General features: G+C 40.9%; 1 protein-coding gene across 1 annotated transcript; it reads right to left on the bottom strand.

The window, feature by feature from the left end:
• Window positions 1-1,025: 1,025 nt before the first annotated feature.
• LOC311024877 (NACHT, LRR and PYD domains-containing protein 1b allele 5-like) lies at window positions 1,026-19,985 on the bottom strand (the record flags this gene model as incomplete). Its single annotated transcript, XM_084027452.1, has 14 exons — window positions 1,026-1,676; window positions 3,027-3,086; window positions 4,750-4,797; window positions 4,936-4,965; window positions 5,101-5,236; window positions 5,519-5,647; window positions 5,732-5,982; window positions 15,865-16,079; window positions 16,193-16,266; window positions 16,365-16,423; window positions 17,202-17,480; window positions 18,251-18,484; window positions 19,345-19,528; window positions 19,899-19,985. 14 exons carry the CDS (start codon window positions 19,983-19,985, stop codon window positions 1,411-1,413), a joined length of 2,052 nt encoding a protein of 683 aa, XP_083883578.1. The 3' UTR covers window positions 1,026-1,410.
• Window positions 19,986-25,368: the final 5,383 nt, after the last annotated feature.

The raw sequence follows: 25,368 nt of genomic DNA, 5'->3' as shown, positions 1-25,368 counted from the left end.
GACATTCTGTCATAAAATTCTTGCTGGATTACAACTTCTCTCAGGAGATGATCCAAGATTGGTTCAATGTTGTTCACTCTGTCGATCAGATCACACTGGTGTTTATCCACAAAGTGATCGCCTGAGGCTAGAGGGAAAGAAAAATAATTGGATTCAGGTCAACAGCCTACCTGGTGACATCACTTTCTATAACATTTAAGAAATCTACCCATCCATCATCCACCGCTTATCCTGTATTCAGGGTCGGGGGTGGTAACAGGTAACCAGTCTATCACAGGGCTGATATGTATAGACAGACTGGTAACCAGTCTATCACAGGGCTGACATGTAGAGACAGACAGGTAACCAGTCCATCACATGTAGAGACAGACAGGTAACCAGTCTATCACAGGGCTGACATGTAGAGACAGACAGGTAACCAGTCTATCACAGGGAGACATGTAGAGACAGACAGGTAACCAGTCTATCACAGGGCTGACGTGTAGAGACAGACAGGTAACCAGTCTATCACAGGGAGACATGTAGAGACAGACAGGTAACCAGTCTATCACAGGGCTGACATGTAGAGACAGACAGGTAACCAGACAGGTAACCAGTCTATCACAGGGAGACATGTAGAGACAGACAGGTAACCAGTCTATCACAGGGCTGACATGTAGAGACAGACAGGTAACCAGTCTATCACAGGGCTGACGTGTAGAGACAGACAGGTAACCAGTCTATCACAGGGAGACATGTAGAGACAGACAGGTAACCAGTCTATCACAGGGCTGACATGTAGAGACAGACAGGTAACCAGTCTATCACACGGAGACATGTAGAGACAGACAGGTAACCAGTCTATCACAGGGAGACATGTAGAGACAGACAGGAAACCAGTCTATCACAGGGAGACATGTAGAGACAGACAGGTAACCAGTCTATCACAGGGAGACATGTAGAGACAGACAGGTCTTACCTTGTATGTGACCGGTGTTTTCTTGTGAAAATGAAAAAGGAGGAAAAGAAAATAGACATATTTTGACTTCACTCATGAAGATTTTATTATAAATGTATATACATTTAAAAATATAAACCATTTTGTGATAAAAGTGATTTAAAAAAAAAGCACATTTTGTTTAAATGAAGCTTATGTTATGTTTTCATTTACATAAACTAGACTTTCATTCCATTTGTCATTTGTTGGATAAAAACATGTCTGATGATAACTTGTTCGTTTCTCACATGATTGTCTGATAATTCATTGATTGATCGGGGCTGGACCACATAAGTATACATTTCATTGGATTTAAGAGGAAACGGCTCCGTTTAAACATTTCGCGTAGCATTAAAATGAATATCTCCCCCACTTTGATTATATAAAAACTGTTTGTGTTCAGGTAGAATGTATTTTTGGTCTGATGATGAATTTCACTTCTTCTTCTTGAGGTCAGCAATGAGATATTTCTCCCTTTCCTCGAGGATTGCGTAGAAGACGTCTTTGCCGTCAGGTCCGGCAGCAGTCAGGGGACCGGAGTAGAGCTTCCTCATCTTCTCCTGATCAGTGCGGCTCGCCAAGATTTCATCGTAACTCTCTTGTTGGATGATGCCTTTGTCGAGGAGCTCATCAAAAATGGGTTCAATGTTTTTCACTCTTTTAATCAGCTGGAGTCGATGTTTATCCACAAACTGAGCCCCTGAGGAAAGAAGGAGGAATGCCTGATTACAACTTTGTACATTTTCTTCAGAGGAAAAGGTTCATTTTGATGATCAAATAGTGGATTTCTAACTCTGGCATTAAACTACATCTGAAAGAATAAGGGTTCAGTTTACAGCTACGAAGTTACGTGTTCTCCAAATTCTGTAAAGCTCTTGCATCTAAAGTTTCTACAATACGACATTTTTGGGAGACGCACTTTCATGCCAAGAGTAAGATGAGAAGATAGATACTATATACTATACTTCTACTATACTACTACCACCACCAAATGCAGTTGGAACCCGAGGGCCTGGGCTGCACCAGATTTCTGCCTAAAAGCCTTTTGAAGCAACACTAAAGAGTATTTAGTGCCTTAAAATAATGTTTCCAAAATAGTTTCAGTGGTTCATCACCTCAAAACCGGGTGAACGGGACTTCAGCATTCGCTCTGCAGCCCTCTATTGGCTGTAACCGCACTATGTAACTTTGCCTCGTCGGGTAGTGTTTTTGTAGTTCTAATGAGACTACAAATTTGACCTGCTTTACGGCAAGCGTTACAAAAGCCGGTAGTTGGAGGCTCTGCGTGGAGATCAGTGGGAGAACACCCGGCAGGTGCGTGGAAGATACTTTTGCAGCTAGGTAGTTTTTAAATTGGTATCATGGCAGAGCCTGCAAAGAAAAAGGAGGAGTATAATGTCTGATGACGGTAGGCTGCGGTAGGCTAAATTATTTACAATGGCAGTAATGGACAATTCCCTTCCAACCTGTAGGGGGACCGAAGAGGAATGGTTCTTAAGTGTTGCTTTAAGGCAGTTTTTTCTCGCCACTGTCGCTGCAACGCTCCTGGGGATGTTGGGACTCTGAACAGGACTAGAATATGCTCATGATTTATTACATTTTCAATGTGTCCTGAGATGACTTCTGTTGTGATATGACACTATAAATAAAATTGAATTGAATAGATACAGCCCTCATGTCTGTACTCTACACACACACACACACACACACACACACACACACACACACACAAATCTAGGAGACATTTAGCTTAGTTTAGCACAGAGACAGGAGGAACCGGAGAACAGCGAGCTCGTCCCAAGGTTGTGGTTTTTAGGAGTTCTGGACTGAACCAGGCTAACCGTTTCCCTTTGCTTCCAGTCTTTATGCTAAGCTAAGCTAAATGTCTCCTGGCTCTATCCTCAATGTGCAAACATTACAGCGATCTTCTCGTCCAACTCTAAGAAATAACAGAATAAGTGTCAAACTAATTCATTTGAATTCAACAGTCTCAATCTGATCGGTGTCGCAGGCAGCGTGGAAGGCGTTCACTGTGAAGACATCACCTTACCTGTGCATCCACCTCCTGCCACGGTGTTCACAGCAGCTGCTCCAGCTGACGGTCTCCCGTCTGAAACAAATTCAAAATTGCTTCATGAAAGAGTGTTAATGCGTGTTTTTTCAGACACACAGCAAACAAAAAAGGCTGTCTTTCACGGTAAAGATAGACGATTAAAATGCTTTTACTCCTTAATTTGTCCTCACCTCTTTTTTATGAAGTGCCCTTTTGGATGCCAGATTAAAGGTAGATAGTTCGGAATTTTGGACATAAGACCTATTTTCCAAGTCAGCCGGTGTGTTCGAGACGTCTGGAGACGTTTTCAAGAAATTTCATTCAGTTCTTGTAGTTGCCGAGTTCGCTTGTGCTATGGCTAGCGCAAGTCAATGGTTCTAGCTAGCATGGCATTAAAAACACTCATACCGACTCCACAGTGCACCCGAGGCAAATCAATTAAAACACTAGACTGTCGATGTACATATCTGTGTTGATAGAATAATATTTGAAACAAAACTAACCTCGCATCGCATAAATCATCCATTTTTTGAGGGACTAGTCTTTCAGCAGCAGCGGAATTTTACTTTGCTCTGTTGGACTCAAAACTCTAAGACACGCTGCTCAGAATCCAGCCGGTAAATACACACCTGAACATCGCCAATTTGTCGGCACTTATGCCCCCAAGGCTGTCTGAAAAGCCCTTGGAGCTCACACAAACACCAGCCAGCCCACGGCCACGCAAACCCACAATTACGCATCCCGAACCCGGAACTCTGCTCCGTCCGTAGACCCGTAAACCCTTGGACGCGTTGCAGGGAATCCCTCTGGTAAATAGAGACCTGACCCATGCCGAACAGTCGGGCCTCGTGCCCCCAGACCTGGGTGAAAAGCCCTTAGACCTCACGCAAACACCGGGCAGCCCACGGCCACGCGAACCCACAATTACGCACCGCGAACCCGAACCTCTGCTCCATCCGGAGAACCGTAAACCCTCGGACGCATTGCGGGGGATTCCCTCCTGGCACCACCAGTCTCCGTTTGTTCGGTCCCGGTTCTCAGCTCCAGCTATCTCGGTCTCCCCAGACACTCGTTTGCGTTCTGCCCTTTGAGCATCCCTCTCACGCAATTCTTCCTCTGTATATTCAGGCTCGTACAGGTACGGTTGGGTTTGGGTGGAAAACTCCTCATCAGAGTCTTCAAAAGTTTCAGTTTATTCTCCAAAAGTGTCCATTTCTGTGAGATTGAACAAACTAGCACTGCAGGCTACTCTGCGTCTGTAGCAATGACAGCAGGTAAACAAACTATTATAGAACCGGTAACTTATAAGTGCTAGGTGATATCACTCCGCCGCTGCAATAGCCTACTAGGAAGTATGACACGCTGCTGCTGCTGCTGAGACATAAATCCTTAAAAATGCAACGTTGGTTTTATTTCAAACATTCTATCAACACAGATATGTACATCGATAGACTGCCGTTACAATGGATTTGCCTCGAGTGCACTGTGGAGTATAATTAATTAATAATTATTAATAATTATTTTTACTATTAATATTTATATAAATGGTATAATTAAATTGTAATAATATATATTATTTTTATTATTATGAAGACACATAATATACAAACATAATATTACACATAGAAATACCTCATGTCCTCAATGCTTAAAAAACATACAAATGTTGGTTCCATTATTTCCAATATTAATATAATGTCTTGTGTTAAAAACAACTCACGGTCACCAGAAGCAGGTGTGGAGGACGTCAGTCCAGCGATGTCTGCAACTGTCATATAGGAAGCACGGTTACATCCTGATAACTGACTAAAACACCGTTTATGAATATTTAATATGCTGCTGGGTTTTATCAACCCACTCCTGGACCAAACCGACTCTTCGGTCAGACCGTTGAGCCGTGTCTTACCTTGTATGTGACCAGTGTTTTGGTATTCTTCTGAAAATGAAAAAGAAGGAAAAGAAAATGGACATATTTTGGCTTCACTCATGATACATATTTGAGTGACAGTGGAAGTTAAAAGTGTTTAATAGGCTGTTCAGATGAATTCTGGTGATATTATTTAAATCTGACCTTTTCGAATCGTATCGTCCCATACTGTTTTAAGCTCCTTACTGTGTTCGAGCTTGAGTGCAAAGTCTGCATCTGGATTTCTTATGAACACTCCGAAGAAACTTGGGATACTGCTTTCATATCTGAGCTTTATGTTCTGAGGGGAAAAAAATAAAATATGTGAAAAGAAAGTTAGACTTTCAGCATCCGAAGTTTGCAACAGCGATTAGTACGTTTTTTCGTTTTCTCATCTAGATCAATGAACAGAAAAATTATGAATATAACTGCCAAAAATTGGTAAAATGTCATGATTTCAGATATTTGAATGTTATTTAAATATTCATAATAACATAACGCTCACATTGTTCATAGATATTTAAATAAAAAGGTTGATTTTAGTTTTGAAGCACTGAAATAATCTTATTTCAGTCAAACATACTTTAGGTTTAACTTCTGCACCGTGGAAATCTGCTGTGAGGACAAAACGATCTTGCATTTTCAGGGACTCATCTGGCGGCGGCTTTTCGATGATTTTGTGTCCGTAGGATAATTTCCTGTTATCTATTTTCTGGTGGGACAAAAACATGAGTTGCCTGTGCTGCGTTTTCATCACGTGATTTGTGGCATTAGTGACAATAAGATATTAAATAACCTGTTTTAGACCAAGATCACGTGGGATCAGATAAACATGGAGTGTGAGGAATGCTGTGTTGATCTTGTATATTAACACATCACACAGTATCTTCACTGGAAAGCCAACTTTCACCAGGTTTGCTCTCAGAGAGAAAACTGGTTCGGACAGTTTGACGTGGTGCGATGTGACCTCGGACGCTTTCTCCACGACATCTCCAGAGTCCTCTATGTGCAGGACTGCAAACTTGTCCCATATTTCAGGGTTGTCGTCTGCACAACATAAGAGCACATAACATAAGGGGTGCAGTCGAATAGTCAAAAAATAAGGTCCTAACTCCCAGTGGCGCCGCCAGGATTCAATTTCAATGTGCGCACAGAAACGGCAAAATACAACAACAAATGGAAAAATACTTTTTTAAGACAAAATCGAATGTTTTCAGTATCAGTGAAATCAGTAGTGTATATCATGGTGATAGGCCCCGGTGCAAATATTTTTTTTGTGCCCTCCATCCCCGACCTAAACACAAGCGCACGCTTGTGAGCACTCCACGCACGCACACACACGCTTGGACACGCACGCACAGTACGGTATGATAACTCTCCCGGCCCGGGGAGAGAGACATGCATCGGCTCGGCCCACAGTGCTCAGCAGCAGAGAGGTGACGAGACTAGAGCCGAGCTGTATTGTGTAGTGGAGAGGGACCAACACACGCTATGCGTAATTTGCGCACACACGCGCGATCGTCCTCTCAAATGCGGCTGCGTCTCTCCAGGTCACTGTGTGAGAGAAAGAAAAGCTCTGACTTGCTTGGGCAGACGTTGTTTGGGCGCCCGGCACGTTACTAGCTGAAGCTATGTTGCTATGTTGTAACAGTCATACATATGGACGTAACAGCTTCATGGATTTATTACGGACAGGACGACTGCACTGCTCAGTCGTTTCTTTATGGATACAAAATCAAAACTACGTGAAAAACGTTTTTGTTTCTGCGTGACTGGGAGGGACGACAGGCGCTCGGCTGTCTACTGCTAATGTCTACTCTACGGGGTGATTTGAGGTGAGTAACTTCATGCTAAAACACACATATTTATGTCGTTTTGCCACACTATTTGTGCTAAACGAGCGCCGTGGTGTCTCGTACGGACCCAACCTGTGTTGCATAGGTCTTGGAATTGTTTTCTGAGGCCCAGGAAAACAGATACAACGGTGCCCCAATGGGTTAGCATTGGAGCGAGTCTGGAAGGCTGCCAGGCAGGTACAGATCTCGGGCTAGGCAACGTCAATTTTTGTCAGGTTTTTTGCTTCTAATAAGTCGGGATGACCCTGAGGACAACGGACATGGGGTCAAAAATGACCGGATTTCTCCTTTAAGCGTTAACCCTGGGTTTTCCGTCCTACGACGCTGGTTCACTTCTTACCGGGGTAGATCGCCATGGTAACTTACGCTGTGGAGCTAACCTGCTCCGGAGCAGGACTGCGGTCAAACCAGCCGACACTTAAATCTCCGTTGTCAAGCCAGCCGACACTAAAATGGAAGTGCCCCCATATACTCACATTGACGGTAGACGCATGCAGATTGCCCAGATCGGGAGCGAGCGTCGAACTTTACAAAGTTAGCGGAAGGAACCAAGAGCGACAACTTCCGGTTTCAAAATAAAAGCTAAACAAATCGTATATTAAAAGAAGCAAATAACAACTTCCGGTTTCAAAATGAAGCCAAACAAACTGTATAAGAAGCAAATATATTTTTATATATGAATTTGAGTTTTTATTCACATTAACTACAAACACATACAGTCCAATAGATTCTATGTTTGGACAAATTTAAGGCGCTTGCACAGCTACTGTATATACTGGAAATCAAGCATTTTTACCGTACCAATTAGGGTATATTACAAAGTAAATGTCCTACATTTTTACAGAATACGTTGATTTATCAATGTCTGGGGTGCTATAAAAACACCTTTGTCAATAATTCCAGAATGACACTGATATATTTGTGTTGAGGACATCTCTGACTACATACACACTGAAAATCAAGCATTCTTACTGTACCAATGTGGAGAAATTCAAGTATAAAAGTCCCATATTTATACCTGGAGAATTGCATCTTTGCCCATATTTGAGCTTCTGTAAAAACACTTTGCTCAATAATTCCTGGCTATGGGTGGTAAATTTGACTTCTACACCTAATTGACTACAAGTATGTTTAATATGAAGCATTTTTACTGTACCAATGTGGAGAAATTCAAGTATAAATGTCCCATATGTATACCTGAGATAGCAACTTTGACCATATTTGAGCTACTGTAAAAACATTTTGCTCATAATTCCTGGCTATGGGTGGTATATTTGACTTCTACACATAGAGGACTACAACTATACTTTAAATCAAGCCTTTTTACTGTACCAATGTGGAGAAATTCAACAACAAAGTCCCATATTTATATCTGGAGATTGCATCTTTGCCCATATTTGACTTACTGTAAAAACACTTTGCTCAATAATTCCTGGCTATGGGTGGTATATTTGACTTCTACACCTAATTGACTACAAGTATGTTTAATATTAAGCATTTTTACTGTACCAATGTGATGAAATTCAAGTATAAAATTCCCATATTTATACATGCAGATTGCATATTTGACCACATTTGAGCTACTGTAAAATGATTTTGCTCAATAATTCCTGGCTATGGGTGGTAAATTTGACTTCTACACCTAATTGACTACAAGTATGTTTAATATGAAGCATTTTTACTGTACCAATGTGGAGAAATTCAAGTCCTACATTTAACGAATAATAGGTAGAGGTATGAATATTTGAGGTGCTATAAAAATACTTTTCTCAATAATTCCAGAATGACACTGATTGATTTGTGTTAAGGACATCTCTGACTACATACAGACTGGAAATCAAGCATTTTTACTGTACCAATTAACATATATTACAAAGTAAATGTTCTACATCTTTACCAAATACGTAGATTTCTGAATATGTAAGGCGCTATAAAAATACTTTACTCAATAATTATTTGTTAAATGTAGGACTTTTACTTTGTAATTTCTCTTAATTGGTACAGTAGAAATGCTTGATTTCCAGTCTGTATGTAGTCAGAGATGTCCTCAATACAAATATATCAGTATCATTCTGGAATTATTGAGAAAAGTATTTTTATAGCACCTCAAATATTCATACCTCTACCTATTATTCGTTAAATGTAGGACTTTTACTTTGTAATTTCCCTTAATTGGTACAGTAAAAATGCTTCATTTTTGGTATGTATGTAGTCAGAGATGTCCTCAACTCAAATCAATCAGTGTCATTCTGGAATTATTGAGAAAAGTATTTTTATAGCACCTCAAATATTCATACCTCTACCTATTATTCGTTTAATGACTTGAATTTCTCCACATTGGTACAGTAAAAATGCTTCATATTAAACATACTTGTAGTCAGTTAGGTGTAGAAGTCAAATATACCACCCATAGCCAGGAATTATTGAGCAAAGTGTTTTTACAGAAGCTCAAATATGGGCAAATATGCAATTCTCCAGGTATAAATATGGGACTTTTATACTTGAATTTCTCTACATTGGTACAGTAAGAATGCTTGATTTTCAGTGTGTATGTAGTCAGAGATGTCCTCAACACAAATATATCAGTGTCATTCTGGAATTATTGACAAAGGTGTTTTTATAGCACCCCAGACATTGATAAATCAACGTATTCTGTAAAAATGTAGGACATTTACTTTGTAATATACCTTAATTGGTACGATTAAAAATGCTTGATTTCCAGTATATACAGTAGCTGTGCAAGCGCCTTAAATTTGTCCAAACATAGAATCTATTGGACTGTAAACACATGGATCAGCGCATGAAAAGAGGAGCGAGGGAGTTGGACACCCTAATAAAAATGTTTTCCTCTTTCTCTCTGACAGTATATACGGAGTCTGAGATGTCCTGAACACAAATCTATCAGGCATTTTCTGAAAAAAATGTTAAATTATCTTTTCAGCAACACACATAATGAATCACAATGAAGTGCCAATTTCCTGTGAATTTATAAGAGACAATATGTTTGTAGTTAATGTGAATAAAAACTCAAATTCATATATAAAAATATATTTGCTTCTTATACAGTTTGTTTGGCTTCATTTTGAAACCGGAAGTTGTTATTTGCTTCTTTTAATATACGATTTGTTTAGCTTTTATTTTGAAACCGGAAGTTGTCGCTCTTGGTTCCTTCCGCTAACTTTGTAAAGTTCGACGCTCGCTCCCGATCTGGGCAATAGGCTTGTTTCGAATCAAGAGGCGAATTCGACTTGATGTAGCCGCCTGCAGCGCGCTACCTAACGTGATGTATTGTGGGTTGAAAGCGATGCATGATGGCTAGAATTGTGTCCGACTTAGCAGCCGACTGCAAAGACGTCACAGGGTCGCGACCATATCACGTGACCCAAAACATCGCGGGAACAAGTTTTTAAGAGCCGCTTCTTGCGGCGCTTTGCAGCGCGGTGAACGGTGGCTGCAACCGGCTTGTCCACACCTCCGCTACAGTGGAATGGTTCTCATTGGTTAAAAGTTCAATGACGTGTGTTCAGTTCCGCACTCGGCGGCCACCTTGTGGTGAAATGATACTTTTTATTTTGGTCGCTTTGATCTCATGGCTTGATCTTAAGTTCTGTGCATTGTGTTGTGAGTAGGCCTATTATATGTGAGGTCTGGTTAATACAAACATAGAATGATAATACAAATATACTGGGAAAAAAAGAATGCCTTCCACATGTTGCCTTGCGTGTGTGTGCGTGTATGTATGTATTTATGTATATATGTATGTGTGTGTGTGTAATATATATATATATATATATATATATATAAAAAAGTCCGTGAAGTGCACCTGTGTCCGACTTGGACGTGGTGAGAACTTAGGCTTGTTCGGGATGGTCTTGGCTTGACTTGCCCTGACTTATCACGCCGACGAGAGCTGCAGGTGTCTGAGGGGGCGGGCTCTAAAAGAGACGGCAGCCAAACACCGTCAAGTCGGACAACAAAGTCAACGTGACTATGGTGCTCAAGCGATAGAACCCAGCAGCAAACCAAAGAGGATATGTTATATATATATATATATCAGTGGCGAGCGGTGACCTTTTACTGTGGTCATGCTGAAGTGTCAATACCATGCGCGCCCGTGGGGGGGCATTATATTTTTTAATAAAAAATATAATATGGTTAGTGGAAACAGCTTGTAGTGATCACGTTGGTCCAGAGTACATTTGAGCACTATAAGCGGTTGATTACTAAAACCGAATTGTTATTACAGTATTTCACTTATTTTTTTTATGGAGAACATCATCTAAATGCCAGTTGTATAGAACACACGTCATTGAACTTTTAACCAATGAGAACCATTCCGCTGTAGCGGAGGTGTGGACAAGCCGGTTGCAGCCACCGTTCACCGCGCCGCAAGAAGCGGCTCTTATTTGTTCCCGCGATGTTTTGGGTCACGTGATATGGTCGCGAACCTGTGACGTCTTTGCAGTCGGCTGCTAAGTCGGACACAATTCTAGCCATCATGCATCGCTTTCAACCCACAATACATCACGTTAGGTGGCGCGCTGCAGGCGGCTACATCAAGTCGAATTCGCCTCTTGACGTGTTTATGACGAGTTCCAGCGGAAACTCTCAAGTCTCGTTCATGCATCGGCGCAAATGCATGCGATCCGAAACGCAGCCAATGTGCATGCGTCTACCATCAATGTGAGTATATGGGGGCACTTCCATTTTAGTGTCGGCTGGCTTGACCGCAGTGGAGCAGGTTATGTTCCTGATAAGAGATCAACGTGGAGAAACACACCGCCTACCGACCAATCAGCTGTCTTGGTGCGCGTATATATTAAAAAAAAGAAGCTCGGTGGATCGTGAGAGGGTCTCGTAGGAGAACTATAGAGTGTACAGGGACCGGCAAAACCCTTTTCTGTCCCTGACGATGTTTTTTATGAGAGATACAGATTCTCATCGGAGGGAAAGACTTTTCTTTGTCAGCGTACATCCTACTGACCACTATGAATTATGTTTTTATATTTATTTTATTTGCTCCCAAGTCCGTTTTACACCGCCGGGATTGCAGCTGAAAGAATGAGGCTGATATTGTCATAAACCACGTTATAAGAATACATCCAAGCAACAAATTCATTATTTTAAAGTTATATGTTTGGCCTTTTATTGCGGAAGGACATCATAAGTCCTTCACCTCGACTAGCATGACCCACTAACACTAGCACTACTTGACTCAGATGAGGACCTAACACTTGTTCTATTTTTTAGCTCTTACTTTATCAGCAATGATACGTTGTGGTTTCTTTGTTTCCTTCTTTTGACAAATGTACTTATTGTAAGTCGCTTTGGACAAAAGCGTCTGCTAAATGACCTAAATGTAAATGTAAATAAGAGTTAAAAGGGACGAGAGAGAGCGACGACATGATTTAAAAGACAACCGTAGGGCGGATTCGAACCGGGGCCATTGGAAGGAGCCTCGTAACATGGGGCGGTAACTATACCGCTAAGCTATCAGCGAAGTTAAGATGACAAATTCATCAGTCAGATCTACTAGTGCCCTTATGATGGGGTAGTCATATTATACTACTAATACTATTAATACGACTTCCGCATTCACACAGTCGGTGAGTTTTTGCCAGCTGTCCTTCCTGCATGTTACAGATGAAACTGTTGCCTTTTGCCTGTATTATATGTTTAACTTCTTCGTATTTCTGTATGATCATGGTTCGCTCCTCGTACGTGAAATACGCCGCTCCGCTGCTGTAGACTGATCCATGTATGTGATTGGTCAAATGCTGCAAACGCCGCCTCTTTCATGTGCACGCGCTCATAGCTGGACAGATAAACCCTGGGTTGAGGTAACGAGTTGATAACCAGCTTCGTGTGACCGCTTATCTCCTGTTAGGGTTACTTAAGCTGGATCTCTGAAAGATACCCTGGGTTTGTTGAACTCGCTTCGTAGTACAGGCCCCTGGTCTACTCTCAGCGCAAGGCGTAAATAAAGTCCATTCATTCAATGCGAATCACAGCTGGCGGAGTGGAAGTTTGGCTGACGGCGTGCAGTGCGTACACGTCACCGAGACCTCACAGGCAGGTTTCCACAGTTCCAGACACATTTAATCACAACAAACACTATTTAATGCAACTAATTAAATCAACACGTGAATTTATATCTATATAGATTGTCCCGTCACATCTGACGTCAGATCAAAGGCGGATGGCACGCGTAACGGAAACTCAGCCTCTCGGACCAAAACATCTCCCTCTCTCTCTCCTGTTTTTTATAATATCGGCATTGTTATTATTATGATATGCACGCACAGCGGCGGCGCTGCTTCTGTCATCGGGTTGTCAAGTGACGGATCTTGCACTGAACCTCCCCTAACGCATAGAAGGAGAGGAGAGGAGCTCATTTGATTGGTGAAGATCTGAATCGGCTGTATTAATCCCAGTCCACGCCTCGTCTCCTCCTCGTCTCCCACTCACGCCTTCTTCTCCTCCCTCTTTCCCACTTGCGCCGGTGGGCGAGACGGGAGGTGTGCCTGCGCGAGCCTGCGCGGTGCACGAAACTTGCAAAGTCCAGGCGGACACGCCCCGTCGGCGCGGCGCAGGTGCGCTGAAAGCTGACTGCACCTGAGCTGCGTTTCAATAACGGTTTGAGTCGCCCTCGCTCACTTGCCCTCAGCCCTTGCTATGACGTCACACGGAGGCCACTTGGAGGGCGGAGGGAAAGAGGGCGGAGGGGGAGTGAAAGGGGTAAATGGAACACACCTGCCCTCGTTCACTAACAGCCCAGACAATCATGGATCAACCACACGTTGTTGGAGTAGCGCTATACTGCCTATTCCAAATTACACAGAATATGCGGAGACCCATTTCATTGAGACGAAGACGTATTCTGCGTTTGATGGCAATACTTCGGCTTATATACTTACACTTGTAAACGGTGGGCTCTGCCATAACTCTGCAACAGACAGTCTAATTGCACAATTTAAGAAAATGAATTAAATTTAATTCACTTTCTTCTTCCTTCTTTCTTCTTCTTCCTTGGTGGTGAATAGACAGCAGACAATGGTGTTTGAGGTTCATTATCGCCACCGCATGGACATATTTTTTGTGCACCACAGCAATGCATTGTGGGTGATATACAGCTCTGAAGTGGCCATCGTTGTTCACTCGATCACTCAGCCCTCAAGGGTCGATCTCACGGAGTTCACTTCAGCTGTTCAGGGAAATGGAACAGCCCTAAAGATGGCGGCGGGGATTCCCCCGAGGGCAAGTGCTTAGGGCAAGTGAGCGAGGGCAACTCAAACCGTTATTGAAACGCAGCTCAGACTTTCACTAAGCTACGTCATTATAACGCAGCCGCTGATGATTGACAGCTGATGATCGGCGCCGGCGATTGACGTGCGTCTGCACTGGAGAAACTAGGGCCGTTTCTCAATATGCGTTCTTCTCTGTACTTCTGTTCTTGTGGACTTGAGAAACGTCATCAGCGTCGGACCGAGTACTGTTCCAATTCAAAGTTCACATCTGGCCAAGTACGGTCAAATACCCCGGATGTGTTCTTGCCCCGCCCATTTCACCGAGGATGCATCGGAGGAGACTTGTGTGGACTTTGGGCAGTTACGTATCCCAGAATGCATTTCAATAAAGCAATGGCGGAGGAGAAGACGCACAATTGTTAACGTTAGAAGTTTTGAAATTCTACTGTTTTGGGGCGAATAAATGTTTTTATGTATTTTTGCGGGAATGTCATTTTTACAACTTCAAATCGGTGCTGTGGGTGATTTATTACTGTAGCACGTAGTTTTTATTCCGACGTTTTCGCCGCTAACGGCTATCACGGCTAGCTACCTCGCTAGCCGCTAGCAAGTTGGCCCGGGCACTTAGCATTACTGCTACCCCGCTGATGACTGCCTTGTCCCGGCGTGACCCTCTGAAATCTGACGCTGGTCTTGTATGATTGTAGTGTGGTAAAGCAATGCTGTTTTCTGTGCGTCTAAAAGGCAGACTTTGGTCTCTGAACGAAACACTTTAGGCTGTGATATCGGACTAATCGGTCCGTTTTAAGGGAGGGTTTTTATATTTTTATACAACTATAACGTTATACTAAAGCGTTTTGTCGTGTTTACGTAATCCGCCCGTATTCCCGGTTGTTCCCAAACATTTATATTCATATTTGTATAAAAAGAAAACATCATATTATATCCTCATATAATATATAATAAAATATACAAATGAAACGGAGTTGTTTTTTATAGTGTTTATTTTATTTTAACCAGTGAAAATAACCGGAAGTTGAACGCCGTCAACCGGCAAAAACGATGACGTCATCAAGTACGTTCCTGTTCCAAATGCAGAAAAACACCGTTCTCCCGTCCTCCCGTACCCCGGGAGTTCGTTCTTCCAACTGAACTCCGCAAGTCTAGACTCCCGGAGTTCACGAGTTCGAACTTGGCGTACTGGGTATTGAGAAACGGCCTAGTGCTTCAGGTCCAGCAGCTCCTGTTTGACCGGTTGCTTTATTTACGTTTCATTTGTGGTTTTAGTTTCGTTTTTGTCAAGTTTGTACGGAGCCCCCCGGTGACATTGGATAAAAAAAAGAGTGTACAAGTATTCTCAGCATTGCGGTAAATGCGGAGAAACATCGTATTACTTTTGGTTTTGAAAATACACTCGAAATTTAAGTGTGGCTGATTTGACCACGGAGATCGGAGTTGCGGCTGGCTTGACCGCGGTAGTCTTTCATAGCATTATTATTGACATTACAGTTGCCATGACAATAATAACAAAGCTACTCTTGAATACAAAAGCAGACTATAATTGCCTTTATTCATGAATAAGCATCACTGACAGGCAGCTCCATATGGATAACCATTCCGCTACTGAAGGTGAATTATCTCGTGGCCACGCATTATTTTTTTTTTAATCCAATGTCACCAGGGGGGCTCCGTAAGTTTGTAACATGATTGAAATAAATAAAATTTAAAAAAAACATTTGATTATTATCACCCCAGCACCCAAGGATTACATCAGCTGTTGTACTCATGCTGTCTGGAATTTAAAAGCACACGTTCTGTCCACTTACCTATGCAGATCCAGTGTGGCAGCTGTACTTCAAATAGCTTCCCGGCGATGACTGTGATGTTCATTAGGGGACCTGCAGGCATGTATTGCATCGACTCCATCCTCTCCATATGTCCTTCCCAAGAGCAGAACTGATACTTTAAGCTGACCTTTTCCTTGCAGACCCAGCGCAAGCCAGAGACGCTGCATTCAAAGTTTCCCGCATCAGACTGTAGGCTACAGCAAGCCGTGGAAAAATAATGAATGAAATAAAAAAGATGAGCATATATCCCTAGAATATAGTTCCAGTTTGCTGTGATGCAGGTTTTAGGACCTTATTCTTTTTTCACCTGTACGTCGGAGCCTCATCTGCATCTGCACTGTTCACGTCAGGTTTAACTTTAGTCCAGTCGCTGCAGTCCTGCTGCAGAGGACCAGATGTTTGGAAATAAGTGGAGATGGGGCTTTTTGCAACATCACATAAATGAACAAATGAAAGTGATGAACTGATGTGAGGATTACCATAACGCTTCCACCACCCTCAGGCTCCATGCGTCCCGGAGGCCCTTGTGAAGACATGTCTGAATTTGTTTCAAATTGTTATTTTGATATTTAAGGTCATGTGATTAATGTGGTATTTAACTTGAAATATTCCAAGTGAATAATTAGCATGAGGGGGAAAGCCTGTCAGCACTGAGATTCTCCTCCGTCGTCAAAGAATCAGAAATGGAGACAAAACCGTAGTGGTCTGTGGTCTCGCAGAGGTCTACGATAGTCCTGTTGGGTCTAATTTGAGGTTCTATGTGGAGGAACCAGAGACTGTCTATGGTCCATCAACAAGGTCGCTGCTGTATTTATGTCTAAATTATGTTATTTTAAGTGTTGATGGAGCAGCTACAGTGTTTACAAATCGTCATCATTATGTAGTTAGTTCGGCAGCCTTTTTGTGTTGCAATTAAAGTCCTGGAGAATAATAATTCAAGGAAAAGTCTGAGGATCACCAAAGTGATTACGATGCATCCTCAAAGCACAATGAATGTAGAAACAACATTTCTTGGTGCTCCAAGAGTTCACTGGTACTTGAGGGAAATGTCCAGGATCATCAAAGATCTCTGGACAAAATGTAATTGTGATGCATCCAACAATGGTCCAGTGTGTCCGTCACACCGAAGGACAAACACCGACGTTACCATGGAGCCCCTTGCATGGCTGAAACACTGACTGATCTGATCTAATTGAAGCATGTGCTTCAACGGACGTTATTCAAACCACAAATTCAAATGACTGTTTGACCGTCCACAAGCAATTTGATTTAAGAAAAAAAAGGCATTATAGTGAAATAAACAAAAACCAACTTGCCTTTGGATCCTGACCTAACGTCCAACAACCTCTGCACCAGATCACTCCTGTTCATCTGCGTTAAAACCGCCCTGGTCACCTCCAAAGCCTGTTGGCCGTAGGTCTCCATCATCAGCTCCACTATCTCGGCTTTGCCTGCCAGCGCCATTCTCTGTCTGGAGATTCTTGGGAGGCCTTTCTCCATTTTACTGTCCTGCAAGACATGCTTGAATTTCTCGAGCTCATCGTAGTTGAAATCTTCCAGCGTTTCCAAAAGCTTCAACTGGACTGACATTTTCTCTGAGGAGGAAGAAAAGAGAAAATTACTGACCGATTCCAAGTCAGACTTTAAAAGACTTAGTTGCTTTTGAACAAAATATAAATAAATAATTAGAAAATAACATATTCTGCTTCAGAACACTCTACTCACTCAATACAGAAGCCATGCAACAAATACTTCCTTTGATAAGATTATAATGTGAAAATTGTGTCAAACTATTTAATTTAATATTCATTGTCTACCAATCCACAATAATATTGCATGATAAACACGGCACCCAGTAGCCTGATCATACCAATAACTGTCCTCAATTGACAGTCAATCAAAATGTCATATATTCTATTATACAATAATGTGAACTCAACTACACAGTCTGTCCTTGATTACATTTTTAAATAGTAGTATTTTTTTAATATATGTTATTTATTACATTCTGTTTTGCCTCTTGTTGTTGCACTATCCTCTTTGCTGCTGTAATCCTGTAAATGTCCCGCCGTGGGACTAATAAAGGTTTATCTTATCGTAACAGAGGTGCTGATTAAAGTCAACAGCAAAATGTGATTATTTGGCCTACATGTACTGTATTTTACTGTAAATTGTACATTTAAAAAGAATTACACCAAATTAATTCCAGTGACATCACAAAAATCAAAGAGGCTGGATTCAATTGACTGATGCTGCATGTTATTGCTTTGCTGCCCTTTTTATTTATTTTATAACATTTTTCATGGGCGGTAAAATAAAGTTTTAACCACTTTCTTTAAAATATATTTGTATTTTTCTCTCTGACCTTTGAATCCTGAGTTGGACATCCCCGTCACCAGATCAGTCCTGTTCATGTCCCTTAAAATGTCGATGGTCACCTCCCAAGACAGCAAACCACAGGTCTCCACCATCTGTTCCACCAGTAGGTTTGCACTACTGTGCGATGTTTCCCAGTTCATGTGTCGGACCCTCTTCATAAAGAGTGTTAGCTTCAGCAACCACTTGAATTTCTTCAGCTCCTCCTTACTCAAAGTCTTCACTGTTTCCAAAAGAATCCGTTTCAAATCCTGTGTAAACGTGTAATTTCCCAATTGGGACGGTTAAAGATTCATTTATTTGCATTTTGTCAGTGTTACAGACGTCGAGTGTAAATGTTATAAGATTAGTTTTTTCTGCATGATCACTCAAGACAATGATACACTAATATCTTTTCTACTGATTTCATTTCCTTTTAAAAGTATTAACTGTTTTTATTTCTTAACATCAAAGCCAAATATGAGTCCCTCCATCCTTTAATTCATATTAATTAATAACTCCTTTCTGATCTCATACAACGCATCATGTTTCTGTAACAGAAGCTCAAAGAAATGGTTTTCTCTCTTTTCCATCATAACATTATTACTTAAGAGCTCAACATTAACAGTGAGAGGCAATTTAATAAACTCACTGTTTGGTTTGTTTTATCATTTATGATGATTTAAAATGTAAAATATAGTCACACTCACGTTCAGCAACAGTGTAGGTTGATGTTTATCCACAAAGTGTTGCTCTGAGGAGAAAAGACATTAAATAACTCAGACAATTCAAATCTAATTGAATCACTAATAATCACTTTTAATGAGACACAGTTGCTTCAAAAGAAAGAAAACAATTTCAATACAAAACACAGAACTCAATCAGATTTACCTTTTATTATTATGAACTATATAAATTATTTATTAGACACATGATTATGTTGTGTTTTTGTTTTAATCTTTACAATCGCACCATTTATACTGGACTTTGTGGCATAACACCGCCACCACGCCTCCATTCTGTCTCTGTACCTTTGACACCAAAAAGAAAGAAGGAGTGATCATCCTGCAACGAGAAGGCGGAGTAAAGGGGCTTATGTCTTACCTGTGAGTCCTGAACTGAGCTTTGGTAACCTCTGTATCAGATCTGTCCTGTTCATTAGTTTAAAAGCCTCCGTGGTTAACTCCACAGACTGTTGGCCGTAGATCTCCATCATCGGATACACAGTCATCCTTCTGTCTTCATTATAACTGTCTCTCATCATAAATGGGAAGGATGGGAGTTTCTTCTGACGGACAATCAACATCAGGAAACTCCTGAATTCCTCAAACCTCAGATCATCCAAATCATTCAGGGTTTCCAAAATCAGCTGTTGAACAGCTACTCTTGTCGCTACCTGAAAAATAATACGTTCATTAAATAAATATGTAGTCCATGAATGAACCTGCATTAGGTGAATGAAAGCTGTGTTGTACTCAGTCAGACAGATGTAACATTACTCACTTTCCTGATCAATCCAGACCGGTGTTCACCTGAGTCTTGCTCTGAGGGGAAAAGTGGTAAAAGTCATTGATTCAACATTTTGGGGATTTTGACATGTTTTTGTCTTCATTGTTATTACTTTTGGGTCCTAAGCTGCTGTCTGACAGCCTCTGCACCAGATCAGTCCTGTTGATCTCCTCCAAAACCTCCTTGGTCTTATTCACAGCCTCTTCGTCGTAACGCAACACCATTAGAAACACCATGTCCTGATGTCCTGTTATCTCAAACAGCATGGATGGGAGCTCAAACTGACGGAAGTCAGTTTGAGACAAGAGGACCTCCTTGAAATTCCAAAGCTCCCCGTCACTCAAATCAGCCAGCGTTTCCAAAAGCAGCTCTATAAAAGACGCCGCCGTCTCCACCTGGAAAAAGTTAAATTTCTCTGCTGGGATGATTATAGATTTTACTCTTTAAATATCATCAATGTCTGTTTTAGAAACATGGATGTGGAGAACATCATCCAAACTTCACAAGATAGTGAAACAACTGATGTTTGTCCACTTGACTGGTTACTGATGTAGATGTACATATTTCTTTGGCAACTTCTCTTTTATAACTACTGTATTTCTGTTAACGGGTTCCTGACTTTTATTTTATTACCTGCTTAAAGGATCATACCAGTGTTACTACATGTCACTGTCCATCAACAACATCGGTCATCTGTTTACAGTTTGTTTACATTTTGTTCATATTCAATAAACTTTACAGAATTTACCTGAAAATGTCAAGTTTAGTTAAAACCCACCTCGTAGTTAAAATCCTCCTTCTAGCTTTAAATTCAGTTCTTGTAAGGAACTATTTTCCCAGGCGTAATAACATTCAGGCCAACGGCTGTCTTTGCTCTGTTGTGATTGACAACAGTACCAGAACCTTTATTATATACAGTACCAGTTCTATTATTGATGAATCTGTCGATTCTTCCCTTCATTTATTAACTTTAGTTATATCATTTGGTCTATTCAGAAAATGGTTAAAGGTACCCATCACAATTCCCTTACATCTACATTGATATCTTCAAATGTTTTGTCTGACCAACAGCCCGAAACCCAAAGAGATGCAGTTAATGATCTAAAACAGAGAAAAGATCAATCAATGTAGACGAATCCATTGTTTTAGAATCCAAGTCAGACGTTACATCACTCACCTTCTGGATCAGCACAGGACAATGTTCATCCACACAGTATCGCTCTGAAGAGAGAGGAACTGTAAAAGGATCACATAATCACTGTCAGAATAGAAGAATTAGAATGTTACATGTCAATGCAAAATAAACTGAAAATCTCCTTATTAATATCATAAAGATCAATTACCGGTTTCACCTGATAAACGTCTCAAATTCTCTCGCCGCACTTAATTCTTCCTATAGATTTACATTCAGACTGAGACTTCTAACTCTTTATAATAATCTTTTTTAATTATTAGATTAAATCAACCTCCCAGTACGAACACCTGAATAGTCTTTGTTTGAATCATTAGGTCCTTAATCAGAGGTGGGAAGTAAACTTAAGTAGAATTTTCAGGTATCTGTACTTTAGTATTTATTTCATGGACAACGTTTTACTGTTACTCCCTACATTTTCAAACATATCTGTACTTTTTCTCCACTATCTCTTCATAGCAAATCGTTGTTTGCTGCTATATAAATGTCTTAATGTCATGCGGATCCTTTAAGGGCTAGTTTTTGGTCTTTTACCTTTTGGTCTGCTGTCTGACAACCTCTGTACCGGAGCAAATCACTTCATATTCTCTCAAACCTCCCTGATCGTCTCACAGACTGTCGGCTGCAGGTTAACACCATAAAAAGCCCGTGTCCTGTATTTCTGTTGTCTCCATCTATGGAATGTCTGTGGAACGTTTGTGGAGGTCGGTTTCACTGAGAATCTTCTTGAAGCTCTTGATTTTCTGACTCAAATCAGCCAGCGTTTCCAAGCTCTATAACAGACGCCATCGTCTCCACCTGGTCAATTCAAAGGGAACTTTCATGGGCCAAACGTGCAAGGCCAGACAAGTGTCAATCAAACTTTGGTACACGCCCCCAGAGACGAATAGACCAATCAGGCTTATCTGATCCGTCCTTATGGGACTTTTACTGTGCAGGAACAACGTGAGTCTACTTTAGCTGACGTACTTTCCCTTTTCTTACGTAACACTGTACAATATCAACGAGGTATGTTTGCATAGTTCCGCCCTGACATTCGGTTCGGAGCTTCAAATCACTCATTCATGTTTAGTCTTTCCTGTTTTATTTTGTCACTCCTCTCTCCCCTCGGTTCAGATCACTTCACTTCCTGGCTTGTGTGATTTCCTGCGGACGTCGTCGTGGTGACGTCACCCGTTGGTGTGTGGACTACGGTTCTGAAGCATCGAGGCTGGCATTTTGGCCGTCGCCATCTTGGAGGTTTTGCAACCAGTGAACGGACGTGGCAGAGGGACGGGTGGATCTGAAGAGGGGAAGAGTGGCACCCTGAAAGGTATTTGCTGAGAAGACGTCATATTACCTCACGTCACTAAACCTTTGGCATCAACGCGAGGAATCTGCTAGTATTTTCTAGTTAAAGTAGTAGTTACTTCTCCCAGAAAGAAGAAACTAAAGTAGTTACTGAGTTACAAATTCTAAAAGTAACTAGTTACTTTGGAAAGTAACTATTGCATTACTTCCAAATAATTTTTAAATACTGATGTGTCAAATAATTTGGACCCCATCTCCATCCCTCTTTGACGGAACTTAAAATACATGTGTGAATTCAATTATTTATGGTAAATCTGAGTATTATAATGAAATGGATCCTCAATACATTACAAACAGAAATCCACAGTGAACAAATCTAAACAATTTTATTGGAGATATTATAATTACTATGCTTATAGAGTGGATTGATAAAAATAATATATCTTTTGGAACTCTTGATATTTATTGCACCTCAACAGGTCACAACTAAGCAAAATGAAATTATGCTTGTTAAGCAATGTACCAAAAATAAATAATAAATATATTTACTCTTTGTAGTGTAAATTAGGGGGAAAAACAGTAGACATATACGTATGTTTTTACGTAATGTTGTGTGCAAGGAGGAAATTTTGATTTCAGAGGTGGGGGGGACAAAAGTATTTTTAATACAACTAGATCTTTCAGTTCACTGTGTTTTCTAGTAGTTCTTATAGTTTTATATTTCTACTTTTAACTTTACTGTTCCCTTTTTTGGTTTGACTGGTTGTAAATCATGTAGCCAAACATTATCAGCCAATTCTAATCCAATAGTAATAATAACAACAACAATAATAATACATTTTATTGATCAGATTATTGAGAGCTTTGTAGATGATGAGGAGGATCTTGAAGTGGATATGCTGCTTCATTGGGAGCCAGTGAAGGTGTTGCAGGATGGATGTAACGCATTTCTTTGATTAACTTAGACTTTGACTTCTAAAGAAGTCTCTTATGTCCACTTTTCTTTTTTTAGACATCCTGGCTGCGTTTAATTACCAAACACAAACATACATGGACACCGATTCAAACGAAAATGTAAATGAAACCTCTGATATTACAATCCTTCTAGCTGACGTGAACCAGGCAGTTTACAGTAGCGGACTCCTGTAGGACTCCTGACCGCAGACAGCAGACCGTTGGTGTGCAAGATGGAGTGACAGCGGGGACGGCCAATCACACAAGAAACAGCAGAGCCAATCGAGGAGCTTGTGGGCCAATCACACAAGAAACAGCAGAGCCAATCGAGGAGCTTGTGGGCGGTCTAAACTAAGGGAAACAGGATTCAGCTTGAGCGGCCGTTTTCCGCTTGGTCCTAGTGCTTGACGCGTCTCTGTTTAATAGCGTAACATTTGTTTTTTGCCTTCAATGTAGTAACATGTTTTGGCAGTAACGATAACGGCGTTATAATAATGAGATGAGTAATCAATTCAATTACTCGTTACTGAAAAAAGTAACGGCGTTACTAACGCCGCTACTTATAACACCGTTATTCCCATCACTGGCCAGGAGACATTTAGCTTAGCTTAGCATAAAGACTGGAGGCACAGGAGAACAACTCGTCCCTCCAAAGTTTGTTTTTATTGTACCAATTCAACAACATTTAGCGTCTTACTTAGGTTGGAAGGTTTTTAAACTTTGGACTGAGCCAGGCGAACGCTTAAATTAGGAGTTTTTTCAAATTAAGATTCTGGGTTTCCAGACCATCTGATCAGCGACTGATCACAGACAAACTGAAAGGCATTTGGTGCAAAGACGTCATATTACCTCCATGTTCATCTTCCCCCTCGCTTTCAACACCAGGAACTCCTGTCGAGGGTCCCGTAGCTGAAACAAATTCATGGAAAATGAATTACTCACACTTCAACACACACACACACACACACACACACACACACACACACACACACACACACACACACACACACACAGACACAAACACAAATAGACTTACATAGGTTCAGACTTCTCAAATGCCCTTGCTGCACTTAATGTACTCGAATACATCTTCCTGGCTTTAAAACTGATGTTTTTGTTTTAAGTGAAAAAGACCTTCAAGGATAAGACTGATGTTATCCTAAGTTTGTGGCTGTAAATCAAATATATAGTTTAATTCTTCAAAAAGGCTAAAGAAATCCTAAAAACCAGCAGGGCTCTGTGATGTGTGGTTGACTGTTGTGAAATATCATGAGTGAATACTGCGTTATGTACTATGGACTACTTTCAGACACAATCATGCACTAGTGAGTAAAAGTAAACACTGCGTGTCTATTCTCAGTTTGCTTTGTTTTTAGCTATTTAACTCTTTCTCTTACACTCCATTCCATATATTACATCATAATATCATCATATTATATATCAAATATATGTATTTGTCACTACATTTGAACAACATGTTGCATGTTCTTGCTTTTTTGAGTAACAGCTGTGTGAGAGAATACCGGCGCTCCTACCTTCGGCCATTGTTTTTCTATCAGTCGCTGCCACTGAGGATCAAGTAGCTGTAAAATAAAATGAGGGAATATTAACACTTCTTGTTCACAGGCTTCATGCAGACCTCTGTTGTCTAATGAACACTTACATCATTCACAGAATGCTGTCTTACTATAATATCAGTTATATGACAACGCCGAAACAAAATTAAAACATAAAAAATACCAATATAGGAATGTGTCATAAACAACGTTATAAGAATAGATCCAAGCAACAAATTCATTGTTTTAAAGTTATATGTTTGGCCTTTTATTGCAGAAGGACATCGTAAGAGTTAAAGGGACTAAAGACAGAGCGACGACATGATTTAAAAGACGGCCGAAGGGTGGGTTCAAACCGGGGCCGCTGCAAGGAGCCTCGTAAAATGGGGCGGTAACTCTACCATTAAGCTATCAGCGAAATGAATGTGATCATGTAATCAGTCAGATCTACTAGTGTCCTTATGATGAGGCAGTCATATTATACTACTAATACTATTAACACGACTTCCGCATTCACATAGTCGGTGAGTTTTTGCCAGCTGTCCTTCCTGCATGTTACAGATGAAACGGTTGCTTTTTGCCTGCATTATATGTTTAACTTCTTCGTATTTCTGTAAGATCATGGTT

This window comes from Eutrigla gurnardus, assembly GCF_963514095.1.
Source record: "Eutrigla gurnardus genome assembly, chromosome: 14".
NCBI lineage: Eukaryota > Metazoa > Chordata > Actinopteri > Perciformes > Triglidae > Eutrigla > Eutrigla gurnardus.
This window is presented reverse-complemented; position numbering and strand designations above follow the sequence as displayed.